This window comes from Euprymna scolopes, chromosome 10 (genome assembly GCF_053919585.1).
Source record: "Euprymna scolopes isolate OS-2025 chromosome 10, ASM5391958v1, whole genome shotgun sequence".
NCBI classification, from domain to species: Eukaryota; Metazoa; Mollusca; class Cephalopoda; order Sepiida; family Sepiolidae; genus Euprymna; species Euprymna scolopes.
Window position 1 is genome coordinate 67503919 of NC_136491.1, and position 16196 is coordinate 67520114.

Here is a 16196-nt window from a genome sequence, read left to right on the forward strand (position 1 = left end):
TTTGGATGGAGGTTTTTGTTGCCAGAACAAGCCTATTATAGCATTGTCAGTTAAAATTATTCAACAAAAGATCTTAATTTTGCATAACAATTTTTGTGAGATATTATTTGTCTATTAAAAGTGCCTCTTCATACCATCAAATGAAAAATACTTTTCATAATTTTTTTCATAATGAATCCATTGTTTTCTTTGAATATAATGTTCATTAAAGATACAATTTTTGTCAAATTCTTTGTTTTGAACCTGAACTGTTTTATTATTATGTGTAAAGATGAAATAAAGTCTTGTTTTACATATGAATGTGTTTTTTTTCTGTTGATACAAATATTCTGAGATTGCCTTTACTTGAACTTAGCTACTTATGAATAATTTTGTTTGGGTAAAAATGGTTGGAAATAGATTAGCCTCATTTAGATGGTGGGGGGAATGTAGCACTGACCATGTTGTTAGTAAACATTAGTGTTTGGTTCTTTGGACTATTATTTTTATTTTGAGTGTTCTATTCATAACTTTTCGGCGAAGGTAATCTCCGACCATCTTCAGGTGTGCTATTTCAAAATTAATAATCTAATAGTGAAACTTGACAATTTTTATGTCAACCCTATATTTAATTTCAAACTGAACACTTTATTTAATCATCAGGGATAGATTATTTTCATTCTATCAGCTATGACAGAGTAGAACTGTGCCTGATCAATTGCAAGATGCAGTAATTTTATCAAGGCCCTAAAAGACTTCTTCAGACTCTTTGGGAAATCACATCAGTCAGTAGAGAGTTTCCTGGAAGCCATGAGTAAAAATGCCCCCTTTCCCTCTCTTCCTTTATCTTCTGGATTGCCAAGCACCGACTATGTTTGCCTAAAAATAGACTTTTTGCAATCATCTGAACTTTCTTACTTTTTTTGACTTAGACACTGTCCTAAATTCGTCAACACACATAAATAACTACTTGTTCATTGTTTGTTTGTTTTTTATAAAAAGGTTTAGTTTCCCTTTCATGTGATATTTTTGTTGTAAATATTATAAGATTTGGTTTTAAAAATCTGTGCCAACATCAGCAATTACAGAAATGTTAATTATTAATTATTGCCTGTAGTAAGAATTGATCCTTCAAGACTGTTATTTAAATCTGATTGTCACGAAACATGTCTATGTAGATAGTAGAACAATTTGGGAATGTTAAACATAATTTTCTCTAGATGTGTAGGATTACGATGTATTACTAATATATATATATATATATATATATATATATATATATATATATATATATACACACACACACACACACACACACAGTGCCGCCCAAAAGAAAGTCCACACTTGTCATTTTTTCAAAAACCGCAAATTTAAGCTAAATTGAATGTAACTGTTTAAACAACCTATACCTCATTTAATTCGCCTTTTATTCCTCTATAATTTTACATGTTCATATTTGACTGTTAACTGAAGTATCCTAGTGTTCACATCAATTTAAAAAATTAACTTCAAATCAAGAAGGCAAAAAGAAAGTCTGCACAATGAAAATTGTTATTTAACTTTAGAATATTAATGTAACAAAAATACAACAGGAACACAATGAACTAGTTAATATTTAGTAGCATGGGCCTTATGCAATTTGACAGCCTGCAAATTTTGAGGCATTCTCTTGAATTAGTCTGCAGCAATACTCCAGTGAAAGGGAATCCCACTTTTCCTTAATTTTTTGTCTAAAGTTCTTCTAGATTTGAAATTTTATCATTGCATAGCTGTTGCTTGATGTAATGGCATACGTTTTCAATAGGATTGAGATCTGGAGATTGTGCAGGCCAATCCAAACTCTTCAAGGAACCTCTTGACATTGCCAACTGTGTGAATGGGAGCATTCCTACATGAAGATTCCGACCAAAGTAGGGTAGAAAATGCTCAGTCAACATATTAATGTACTTGGTCGAATTAATTCGATCTTGCAAGCGATTTATAGGCCCTGGACCATTGGTACTAATAATGCCCCACACCAAAACTGAACCTCCACCACCTTGCAGCGTTGAAACTGTGCACCTAGGATTAAATTCTTTGTCCTTCCTGCGATGGATGTACTGTCTACCATCACTGCCTAGCCTATCAAACTTGCTTTCATTGCGAAAAATCACTTTCAACCAATATGAAGAGTCATGATCTTCATTGCATCTGACGAAGTCCAGACGGCGCTTTCTGTTCTTTACAGAAATCATTGGCTTGTGTCTTGGAACATAGCTTTGCAAATTAAATTCCTTCAATCTGTTCTTAATTGTCGAAAGAGAACACTTTTTTACAAGATTAGACTGTTATTGGATTTTGGGAGCTATTTCAAATCTGTTTCTGAGGTGACAGATCTGGATAGCATTGTCTTCTCTGTAAGAAGTAACTCTAGGACAACCAAATCTAGGGGCATCACAAACATTGCTGGTGTTTTGGTGCTTTTGCACAGTCATTCATACCATTTTCTCATTACATTTCAATCTGCGGCCAATTTCTTGATTGGATAAACCAGAAAGGAGGAGATTAATGAGCTCCTGGCGATCACTAAGAGACTATGGACTAAATGTTATGCTGCATAATCTAGGAATAACAATTACAATTAGAGATGCTAAAAGGTGGATATTTTAAGCTGGTTTTAAGCTCATTTGTTGTTGCAGAGTTTCTTTTTGCCTTCTTGCTGTGAAGCTAATTTTTTAAATTGACGTGAACACTAGAATACTTCAATTAAAAGTCAAATATGAACGGGTAAAATTATAGAGAAATAAAGGGCAAATCAAATAAGGTATAACTTGTTTAAACAATTACGTTCGATTTAGCTTAAATTTGCGGTTTTTGAAAAGATGACAAGTGCGGACTTTCTTCTTAGCGGCACTGTATATATATATATCATCATCATCATCATCATCATCATCATCATCATCATCATCATCATCATCATGCACTGTATATATCATCATCATCATCATCATCATCATTATGCACTGTATATATATATCATCATCATCATCATCATCATCATACACTGTATATATCATCATCATCATCATCATCATCATCATGCACTGTATATATATACATATATATATATCATCATCATCATCATGCACTGTATATATATATATATATATATATATATATATATATATATATATATCATCATCATCATCATCATGCACTGTATATATATATATATATATATATATATATATATATATATATCATCATCATCATCATCATCATCATGCAGCCCGTCAGTCTGGACGATGACTAGTCGGGACCTCAGTGCTTTATCCCTCAGTGTTGGTGTAGTTTCACTCCATCACCACAGGACTTTCCACCTTGGCTCCAAACTTGCTTGTGCAGTTTAGGTGCAGTATCTGTTGTGCATCAGATAGGCACCCTCTGAATCTCCAATGCTCATGTCCAGTGGAGTGAACCTGTGATGACTGGCAGCAGAGGAGGCCGCAGTTTCTGGCCGAAAGTAATCTCAGTGAGGTAAACAGTCACCCTATCGTGTCCACTACTTCGCCTTTTCTTTCTGGATGAGGTTCCATAGCCTTTTAAGGAAAACTGCAAGGCAGCAATAGAATTTGAAGTCAGAGTTCCTATCTCTTAGCCTTTTGCTGTGATAACGCCCACAAGGCAGTGGTGTTTGATTTTGGGGTTGGTTCCCCTAGTCTTCGCCCAACCAAGGGCACCCAACAGAAAGTGCGGTAGGGGTTGTCCACACATCGGTGGGCCATAACGTACTACCTCTGGGGTCCCTACTACTCCGAAATCTCCTACAAGTTTAGCCTGGGGCCGCAAGGCACCCAGTTACCGTGTGTGGCCAACATGGAGGCACTGTAGGAGTCTTGATGATGGAGAGGGTATGTACTGGCAGGGAAGGCTTATGCATAGCTGCTCCCTTTTCACCACGAGGTTAGCCAGCGGTGTTAGCTGGAAGCAAGAAGGCATGCAAGCATGAACTTAACACTAACTTGTACCTAACACACTAGACGCATCACATCCCCCTGCCGGATTAAGAATCCAAACGCACACACACACACACACACACACACACAACCACACACACATATATATAAGTGAAAGTGTCTGTCTGTCTGACTGTCTGTGTACATTTCCCGACACAATAACTCTGTCAATGTTCAGTCTACAGACACGAAATTTGATATAAAGGGTATGGAGATTTGGGAAAATCTTTGTAATCAGTTTTCGGTCAGAAATTTTGCTGTTAAGAGGTCAAAGTTCAACGATTTGACCTTTGAGAACTCTACCAAACTCCACCGCCAATTTTGGGTATAAACACTTGAAATTTTAGATATAGGTTCCTTGGACATGGATCTAACTTAATAACTTTATTTGAGCCCAAACAATAAATGTTAAGGGGTCATAATAGGGATCAAAGTTTAAAAAATATTTGACCTCTGCAGTCTCTACCAAATTACTCAGACAATTGCTGGTCTAAACATTTGAAATTTTACATAAAGGGTATTCAGAGATAGGATAAGCTTTTTAATCGGTTTGGGTCAAAAATTTGAGCTACCAATATATAAATGTATGTATGTACGTTTGCATGTCTGCCTAAAACTTTCGACAGAGGCGACGACTTTTCACAAGATCAGTATCGTTTTGAAGCTCGACCCTTCAGATGACAAATACCAAAAAATTGGCTAAAAACATTAATTTCTTCACTCTCAACTAGGCAATTTTCTACAGGGAGAGATCGCTTTTTTCACTGATATTTTCGAAAGTCATCCCCTCTTTTCGATTGTCTAGCTTTAATTTAAACCTACATCACTTCCGGTTTGATGGTGGTCAAAACAGCAAAGATGTCACGTTTTTTCCCCCGTTCTTTTCCTCCTTCGCGGTACAGGTTCGGGGCTGCCTTTCTACTACCACTTTTTTTTTTTTTGCTTTTTTGCTCAACACACACCTCCAAACACCCAGGCAATGCCGGGCACTCATGCTAGTGTGTGTGTGTGTGTGTGTGTGTGTGTGTGTGTGTGTGTGTGTGTGTGTGTGTGTGTGTGTGTGTGTGTGTGCTTGTACATTTCCCTACCAAATTACTCTGTCAATTTTCAGTCTACAGACTCAAGATTTGACACAAGGGGTATTGAGATTTGGAAAATCTTTTTAATCGGTTTTCTGCCAAAAATTTGGCTGTCAGGGGCTCAAAGTTCAACGATTTGACTTTTGAAAACTCTACAAAACTCGTCTACCAATTTTGGGTCTAAATACTTGAAATTTTAGATGTAGGTTACTTGGACATGGATCAAACTTTTTGATTTGATTTGAGCCCAAAACAATAAATGTTAGGGATCAAAGTTTTAAAAAATTTGACCTCCAATTTTTCGTCTAAACATTTGGAATTTTACATAAAGTGTATTCAGACATAGAGCAGGCTTTTTAATTGCTTTTTGGCCACAAATTTGGCTGCCAAGGGGAGAAAGTTCAATAGATTTTACTTTTACGGTCTCTAGCAAACTATTCAGCGAATTTGGAGTGTAAACATTTGAAATTTTACATAAAGGATATTCAGACATGCAGCAAGCTTTTTTAATCAGTTTTTAGGCGACAGTTTGGCTGCCAAGAAGTCAAAGTTGAAAGACTTTGCAGACTCTATCGAACTTCTCTGCCAATTTGGGGCGTAAACACTTGAAATTTTAGATGTAGGTTACCTGGACATGAGTCAAGCCTTTTAATATATATATATATATATATATATATATATATATATATATATATATATATATACACACACACACATACCTAAAGTTATGAACAGCATATAGGACCTGAGCAAAGCCAGGCTGAACTGCTAGTATATATATATATATATATATATATATATATATATATATATATATATATATATATTATATACTGATGTTCTAATCAAGTAGTTATCACTGTTAGTTCCCATATAGTATTCAGTCCCATATTAGGTGTACCTAGAAGCCCATTGTCAGCCAACATATATGTTGCCTCTTTGAGATGTCTTATTCTCTACCATTCTTGTCTATAATTTTTGCTCTGTCCACAAAGATAAATGGTTTTCAGTAAAAGGTTTCTCTTGGCTTTTCCATCTCCTCTTGATTATTGTTGTTACTATATATTGCATCTGCTATTGCATCTATATATTATATCTATATATTGTATCTATATATTATATCTATATATTGTATTTATATATTATATCTATATATTGCATCTATATATTATATCTATATATTGTATCTATATATTATATCTATATATTGTATTTATATATTATATCTATATATTATATCTATATATTATATCTAGATATTATATCTATATATTATATCTATATATTATATCTATATATTATATCTATATATTGCATCTATATATTATATCTATATATTATATCTATATATTATATCTATATATTGTATTTATATATTGCATCTATATATTATATCTATATATTATATCTATATATTATATCTATATATTGTATTTATATATTGCATCTATATATTATATCTATATATTGTATTTATATATTGCATCTATATATTGTATCTATATATTATATCTATATATTGTATCTATATATTATATCTATATATTATATCTATATATTGCATCTATATATTATATCTATATATTATATATATATATTATATCTATATATTGTATTTATATATTGTATCTATATATTGTATCTATATATTATATCTATATATTGTATCTATATATTGTATCTATATATTATATCTATATATTGTATCTATATATTGTATCTATATATTATATCTAGATATTATATCTATATATTATATCTATATATTATATCTATATATTATATCTATATATTGCATCTATATATTATATCTATATATTATATCTATATATTGTATCTATATATTGTATCTATATATTATATCTATATATTGTATCTATATATTGTATCTATATATTATATCTATATATTATATCTATATATTGCATCTATATATTATATCTATATATTATATCTATATATTATATCTATATATTGTATTTATATATTGTATCTATATACTGTATCTATATATTATATCTATATATTGTATGTATATATTGTATCTATATATTATATCTATATATTGTATTTATATATTATATCTATATATTATATCTATATATTATATCTAGATATTATATCTATATATTATATCTATATATTATATCTATATATTGCATCTATATATTATATCTATATATTATATCTATATATTATATCTATATATTGTATCTATATATTATATCTATATATTGTATCTATATATTGTATCTATATATTATATCTATATATTATATCTATATATTGCATCTATATATTATATCTATATATTGTACTTATATATTGCATCTATATATTGTATCTATATATCTATATATTGTATCTATATATTGTATCTATATATTATATCTATATATTGTATCTATATATTGTATCTATATATTATATCTATATATTGTATCTATATATTGCATCTATATATTGTATCTATATATTGTATTTATATATTATATCTATATATTATATCTATATATTGCATCTATATATTATATCTATATATTATATCTATATATTATATCTATATATTATATCTATATATTGTATCTATATATTGCATCTATATATTGTATCTATATATTATATCTATATATTGTATCTATATATTGTATCTATATATTGTATCTATATATTATATCTATATATTGTATCTATATATTGTATTTATATATTATATCTATATATTATATCTATATATTGCATCTATATATTATATCTATATATTATATCTATATATTATATCTATATATTATATCTATATATTGTATCTATATATTGTATCTATATATTGTATCTATATATTATATCTATATATTGTATCTATATATTATATCTATATATTATATCTATATATTGTATCTATATATTATATCTATATATTGCATCTATATATTATATCTATATATTGTATTTATATATTATATCTATATATTATATCTATATATTATATCTATATATTGTATTTATATATTATATCTATATATTGTATCTATATATTATATCTATATATTGCATCTATATATTATATCTAGATATTATATCTATATATTATATCTATATATTATATCTATATATTATATCTATATATTGCATCTATATAATGTACACAGACACACAGACAGACACTTTCACTTTTATATATATATATATACTAGCATGAGTGCCCGGCGTTGCCCGGGTGTTTGGAGGTGTGTGCTGAGCAAAAAAAAAAAAAAAACGATCAATTTTTTAAACTTTGACCCCTATTATGACTCCTTAACATTTATTGTTTGGGCTCAAATTAAGTTATTAAGTTAGATCCATGTCCAATGAACCTATACCTAAAATTTCAAGTGTTTAGACCTCAAATTGTCGGAGGAGTTTGGTAGACTTCTCAAAGGTCAAATCGTTGAACTTTGACCCCTTAACAGCTAAATTTCTGGCCAAAACCGATCACATCGATTTTCCCAAATCTCAGTACCTTGTATATCAAATTTCGTATCTAGACTAAAAATTGACAGAGTTATTGCATAGGGAAATGTACACAAACACACAGACAGACAGACACACAGGCACGTTCACTTTTATAGATATATATATATTGTATCTATATATTGCATCTATATATTGTATCTATATATTGCATCGATATATTGTATCTGCTCTATGATGCAGACAATAGATGGCCCCTTTCTTTACATTGTATGAATGGTGACAGTTGAAATTGGGTTATTGTTCAGTGAAAATTGGCTTTTAAAATATAGATGACCTGAACTCTTATTTAGTGGGAGTTATCAATACATCAGGAATAAATAAAGTTTTGTTTGGATTCTTTGTGTTAAAGTGGCTTGGAAAGATTAAAGTGTAGGTCAGGAAATGTTTGTTTAGCCCTAGATTGGTTGTGTCTTATTTTGATAACATAGGCTTGTTCAATTCAACTACTTTATCGTTTTTGTTTAAAAAAAAAAGGAAAAAAAATGCCTTTCTGATTGTTTTTTGACACTCCCTGGCCGCATCCCCTCTAAAAATAATCCTATTCCTTGTTCCTAGCTTGATTCAATGGAGGGTGGTCGGGAAATAAAAATAAATGAGTTGAATGTCATATTTTCTATGTTTATCTGTTTGAGATGCAATTGAAAACAAAGCACTATACCAAAGTCAAATACAAATTTTATTAAGTAAAATTTTAGGAAGAATTCAATGGTTGTATTAATTTTACATTTCTTTTTCTTTTTTTTTTTTTTTTTAACAATTTTATCACCAGATTGACATTTTTGCAATAATTTATTTTATATGATTTTTAAACTTGGAAAGTGCAAATTCAAAAAATAAGAATAAACATGAGAATATGTGGTTCAGGGCTGGGAGCAGGAATGCACAGTGGTCCTCAATAATCCTCAGGTAACTATAATGTGTCTTATGTCTGTTTCAATATATAAATAAAAGGATCAACAAGGTTTCAAGAACGTCAGGAAAAATAAATCTTTCCATATATCCAAAATCGACTTTGTGATGAATAAACAATTTGAGTTTATTATTTGTTTGTTTACAGATGTCGTGTGTGTCAAATATCAACCGGTCTCTTTCATTTTGCTGATTTTTAAGGGTCGTTAAAACCTAATTGATCAAAATAAAATATTTTGATTTTGATTTAGCAATGCTATCGTTAATTAAAATTACTTTTTGAGATACGTCAGTTCATCTTCAAACAAATCTGTGTACTTCCAATAAAAGATCCCAGTCTAAAAATATCAATTTCAGTCAGTCGTGCACTGAAATCTAAAAGTATTTGGTTACTGGAGAATTTGATCTCAAATCTTTTCACCTTGAGGAGTTTGATCAAATTATGTTTAGGGGGAAAATTTTTAGGGGGAAAAATCAATATTTTTCAACACTTAAAGTTTGGGCCAAATATTTTTATGTGAAATTGTAGGACTGGATATTCAGATATGTTTATTGACAATTTATTGATATTTTGTGACAATCTTAGCGAACATAATCTTTAAATATGCACAATCGATTTTTTGTTTGTTACACACAAAGTAAATTTAGGAGAATACCTCACATCACACCTGAGATGGAGTCAATAATTTAGCTCTACAAGAAAAAGGCAGTTCAAAGAATGCTCCTGCATACTACCATCAGATTTCTTAATCAATACAGATCTCACATGTGTATCATCTCAAAGATAAGTGATTACTTGGGCCAGAGATCAATAAAGCCAAGCTTTAGGTGAGTTCTTAATGGGCACAGAAGATTGAATTAATCAGTTTAGGGAGGCTGCATCTTTTGACAAGTTTCTGGGTCTGAACTTTACTCCTGATCTGAAATGGAGTATGTCAATCTGGTGATAAAATTGGTTGCCAAGGCTGCTGGAAAAATGGTGAGATCATTCTACCGTTCCAGTAGATATCTCACTGCTGATGCAATTCTCTACTTGTATAAGAGCCAAGTACGTCCAAGGATGGAGTACTGTTGCCACATCTGGACAAGAAGCTGCTAGAAGCAGCTTATCTTGCCTTGACAGAGTTCAAAATAGACTTTGTTACCCAGTGGGGGATGCCTTTTTCTCTTCCTTACAACCTCTTTCCCACAGAAGAGACGTTGCAAGCCTGTTTCTGTGTTATTATTATTTTCATGGCAAGTGCTCGTTTGAGCTCCAATCTATGGTCCCCGCTGTCCTGACTTTCACGAAAAACACTCATCTAGCTGAAACCACTATCAATAATTTCTCCCACTCTTTATCTGTGTCCAAACCTAAAGATAGATTCCATGAACAAAGCTTCTTTCTTAGAACTGCACGTTGCTTTCAAACTGACTACAATATGGTTGTCTTCAAGTCCAACGTGCACAAATTCTTGATGAGTCATCCCTTTATGTAATCCAATTTACCAAATTTCCACTACTAAAGATGACCACGACGTGTTCCTCTTGACCACTGTACACTCATTAACCCTTATCCTCGAGTAGCCTCCGGGCCTTGATAAGTGGTGACTCCTTTGTAATAAAAAAAAAGTTTAATGTAAAATGATCACTCGCATTTCGGCCAGATAGCGTTTGAATGATATCTAATCATTCTAGATGTAAAGTATTCTTTTTTTTTTTTTTGGAGGGGGGGGAGCACCTGAATTTAATGTTAATGATAGGATTAAGGGAGAGATTGGTGAGGTATTGAAAAAAAAGACAATCGACCTGAAATGACTGATAAATTTACGTTAGATTTATATGCAAAATTAATCCCTTACTCTAAATTCTGAAATATTTTTTTCCAACACGTAATCACCTAAAAAAAGAAGAATCTCATTTTGGGTGAGTGGAATTTAGCCAAGGGTACTGATCTACAAATTTCTCAGCAATTATTTAAAGATAATATTTTCAAATAGTTTTTAAAGTCCTCTACTTCGCTTTAAAATATTTAAACTATAGAAGTGTAACATTTATTTCCCCCAAAAAGCTAAGGAAATAATACGAAACTAATAAAATTTGGGAGTTAACATCTTCAATATAGCCTAAAGTTAACCTTTTCAACATAGCCATTTTTCTTTATATTAATAATGAAAAATTTTATTTAACCTTTTATATTTTTGTTTGTCGCCCCACCCCAAAGTGTGATTTCAGTTTTCAATTTTCTGTTCCTGAAATAAGTTAAGTTTTAAAGATACTTCCCTTCTTATCGGATGAATGTGTCCTCCTCCTCCTCATAAGCAGGAGACGAATAACAATCAGATCCGTTACTCTTGAATTGATCATTTTTATCATCTTGAATTACATAAACTTTTGTACATAAATTACTCAAAAAGTGAAGATTCGAGTCAATCAATTACAAACACGCACATGCAAATAACGTAAAGTTGAACATTTATAAAAAGACAATGAAAGAAGAAGAAAAAACGTATAGATGTCAATAACGTTAAAAAAAAATAAATAAATAACTAAAACTTTGTTTTGTAATACCAACAAATGAAATCTTACACATGGATTTAATTTCGGTAAATTTTATAAGAGAAAAACAAGTTTTTAAAAACGGAAATTCGTGTTTCTGTGTTAATTTTTAACAATAAAAAATAAAGCATTTATAAATAAATAAATAAATAAATAAAAGCAAATTCCAATGACAAAGTTGTCAAAAAGACTTTCAAAATGTATTAATAAATGGAAATGACAATTTTATTTTATTTTTTTTTAAATATCGAATTACGGGTGTAAGAGAATAGTTAACATAATCTCCGCGATAAGAAATGGCTTTTTAATTGATAACTTTACTGCATAATATTTAGAAACTGATTTTTAACGTGAGGAAAACAGAGGTACTTGTTAACTATTCTGTACGTTTACCGAAATTCGTTATATTCGCTCTTCGTATTTGTTCTGATACTACATTTCATCTTTTCTGTCTTAGGTCACGGTCAGTGAAAAAGACATCCCTCTGGACTGAGGCAATTTTTTTTTTTTTTTTTTTTTTTTTTTTACAACCCAGAGTACAGAGTAACCCTGTTTAGGGAGCTGAATTTTTACCCATATTAAAACCGACCTCGTGATAGAAACACGAAAGAAAAAAAACTCAAGTGAAAAAGAAACTTTCAACTCCTTTCAAACTTTGTTTACATTTTTACGTCATCTATTATATTAGACTAAAACTGAGTGACTCAACATTCGTTTCCTAAAAGCTTTTTTTCTGATATACTTAAATGACACAAAATACATGTCAAAATATTTTTTAGTTCTGGGATTGAGTTATATTCGGAAATTTTCTAATTAACCGCAATTAATAATCAACTAAACAAATCAGCCATCTCTCACTACGTACTCCTCTTGATTCAATTACTTTAATATTCTTCATAAGTCTCTGTGATCATTTAAGAGAACTGCGTTATTTTACCATCTCATTTACATGGTGTGTTCGTACACATAAGAACGTACATATCATAACAACATAGTATGCCTCTTTACTTATGTATATAAGAATAATATAGAAGTAATGAGACTTGTGGAATAAATAGTACTAGTGGTAGTGACCCAATGGGTGGGTCTGGGTCACTGGGTCACTCGTATCTTTTTTTTAAATTGTCATTAATATTGTCATATAGCTCCCGTGAAATGTGATCGAAGAGAAAGAGAAATAATATGAAACTCACCAATCAACTGATTTCCCTTCCATATCAAGGCAACCCATAGATTGTTTGGCAGCAAAGACAGGATTATTGTTTAAAAAACAAACAATAATACTTAAAATAATGAACAGAGTCGTAATAGAAAACATCTTCAAAGTCGACATTGTGTCAAGTGTCACAAAAATAGATGTTACTCTGCTTTATATATAGGAGGAAAGCGAAAGAAAGAGTCACAATCAATTACGACCATAATTTCATATGCGAGAGACGGAGGAAGGGGTTATAATCCAGATTGCACGGAAAAATTCTCGGTAATTGTGTACTTTAAAATTCTCGGCTGAATGAATCACCTTTCCTTTCCCCCATAAATAAAATTCTACTTCTTTTTAAAGATGATAATGTGTGAATATCGTGAAAAGCCTGGTGGAAATAAGAAATTTTTTTTTTAATTTAGAGTGGAAGCAGTTTCATACATAAATGTAACATAAAATGATCCGATTCTGGGCGATTTTAGCTTTTTAGGCCAGTTAACCGATTTGTTTCTCCTAAGTCCACCTGGTGTGGCCATAAAACCATAAAAAAATTTCACACGCAAAAAAAAAAAAAAAAAAAAAAAATATCGCACAGGATTTAGATCCCACACCCAAAATTTTTTTTTTTAATTGGTTAACTGCCTGAAAATGAAAGATAGTTTTACATCAAATATATATACACGAAACCGATGTCCTACTCTAAATTCTAAAATATTATTTTGTCTTTTTTCCACTAAGTTTCCAGTGTGTTCACACAATCGCCTAAAGAAAACATATATTGGGGAGGTGATTAATCTACAATAATACCAAAAAGAATAACATGTTCTATAATGACAGTTTATTTTAGTTTAAGTTCTTGTTTTATTTATAGTACATTTTCATCAATGAATATCTGTTTGTTTGTTTTTTGTTTTTTTTTAGAAATCGCTCGAGATAAGGCATGAAACCACTTGATGTAAGGAGCTAACAAGAATAAAAGACGATTATTGCAAAGACAGAAGATGCCTATTGATCTTAGTCTTGAAAAGACCAAGGCTGTAGGTAGAAGTTTAAAGCTATTAAAACTATAATAATTGTTACGGTTCTAGCAGAAGAAGAATGCAAAAAAAAAAATAATAATAATATTGATAAATAACAGTATCCACCCACGCAAATTCTGTAGAAGTTCGCGCGGGCGTAGGACAAGGCAATACTACGTGACAGGGTGTCGACACCGTACATGCATATAAAAAAATACACTAAAAAATTATGTTTCCTTCAATAAATTTCTATATTAAATGTTGAAACCGGTCTTCATATTACTAATTACTGACACCTTTTAGTTATTTTATTTTTTATTTTTTTCTGTTAAGGGTTGGGAGAAATTTACCTAGGCTCGCGCCACGGCTGTGATAGCAGGCATCGGTGAATATCAATCAATCCCCTACACTTTTAATTAAAAATTTTTTTTTTTTTTTTTTTTACAGAACTACTAGTGTGTGTGTGTTTGGTAATTGAGGGGGGGCATAAAAATGATTGTCTTGGTGTTAGCTATATATCTATAAAAGTGAGAATGCGTATGAGGACACTTCCCAACCTATATACGCAACAAATTTTTGATCTACAGACTTCAAATATGGTATGTAGGGTATTCAAACACGTGAAAAACTTTGGTATTTTTTTATGACCTGCCCCAGCGTAGTATAAACACTCCTACCCACCTCATGTTAAGAACAGCTTTCGGAATAAACATCCCCCTACCAACCTCTCCATGTTAAGAACGGCTTTCGAGTTGGGGGAAATTCCGAAAACCGTGGTTGGGGGTGTTTATAATACGCTGGGGAGTGGGGCAGGGGCACGTCGTAAAAAATTACCAAAACTTTTTAATCAGTTTTTATCAGGAAAAAAGGGCTTAGGGTTAGGGGTGCAAATTGAAAAATTGGTACAAATGAGGCAGCATCAATTATTTGTTAGTATATAACAAAATTATTTCCAATTATTTGTTAGTATATAACAAAATTATTTCCAATTATTTGTTAGTATATAATAAAATTATTTCCAATTATTTGTTAGTATATAATAAAATTATTTCCAATTATTTGTTAGTATATAATAAAATTATTTCCAATTATTTGTTAGTATATAACAAAATTATTTCCAATTATTTGTTAGTATATAACAAAATTATTTCCAATTATTTGTTAGTATATAATAAAATTATTTCCAATTATTTGTTAGTATATAACAAAATTATTTCCAATTATTTGTTAGTATACAATAAAATTATTTCCAATTATTTGTTAGTATATAACAAAATTATTTCCAATTATTTGTTAGTATATAACAAAATTATTTCCAATTATTTGTTAGTATACAATAAAATTATTTCCAATTATTTGTTAGTATATAACAAAATTATTTCCAATTATTTGTTAGTATATAACAAAATTATTTCCAATTATTTGTTAGTATACAATAAAATTATTTCCAATTATTTGTTAGTATATAACAAAATTATTTCCAATTATTTGTTAGTATATAACAAAATTATTTCCAATTATTTGTTAGTATATAACAAAATTATTTCCAATTATTTGTTAGTATATAACAAAATTATTTCCAATTATTTGTTAGTATACAATAAAATTATTTCCAATTATTTGTTAGTATATAACAAAATTATTTCCAATTATTTGTTAGTATATAACAAAATTATTTCCAATTATTTGTTAGTATACAATAAAATTATTTCCAATTATTTGTTAGTATATAACAAAATTATTTCCAATTATTTGTTAGTATATAACAAAATTATTTCCAATTATTTGTTAGTATATAACAAAATTATTTCCAATTATTTGTTAGTATATAACAAAATTATTTCCAATTATTTGTTAGTATACAATAAAATTATTTCCAATTATTTGTTAGTATATAACAAAATTATTTCCAATTATTTGTTAGTATATAACAAAATTATTTCCAATTATTTGTTAGTATATA

General features: G+C 29.9%; 1 protein-coding gene across 1 annotated transcript in view; it reads right to left on the reverse strand.

The window, feature by feature from the left end:
- LOC145286044 (plancitoxin-1-like) overlaps positions 1-13629 on the reverse strand; it is a 59736-nt gene extending 46107 nt beyond the window's left edge. Inside the window, exon 1 of the mRNA XM_080134674.1 lies at positions 13207-13629. Coding sequence (XP_079990800.1) covers positions 13207-13346 — 140 coding nt within the window. The 5' untranslated portion in view covers positions 13347-13629. The remainder of the gene's footprint in view (positions 1-13206) is intronic.
- Between the last annotated feature and the right edge of the window lie 2567 nt (positions 13630-16196).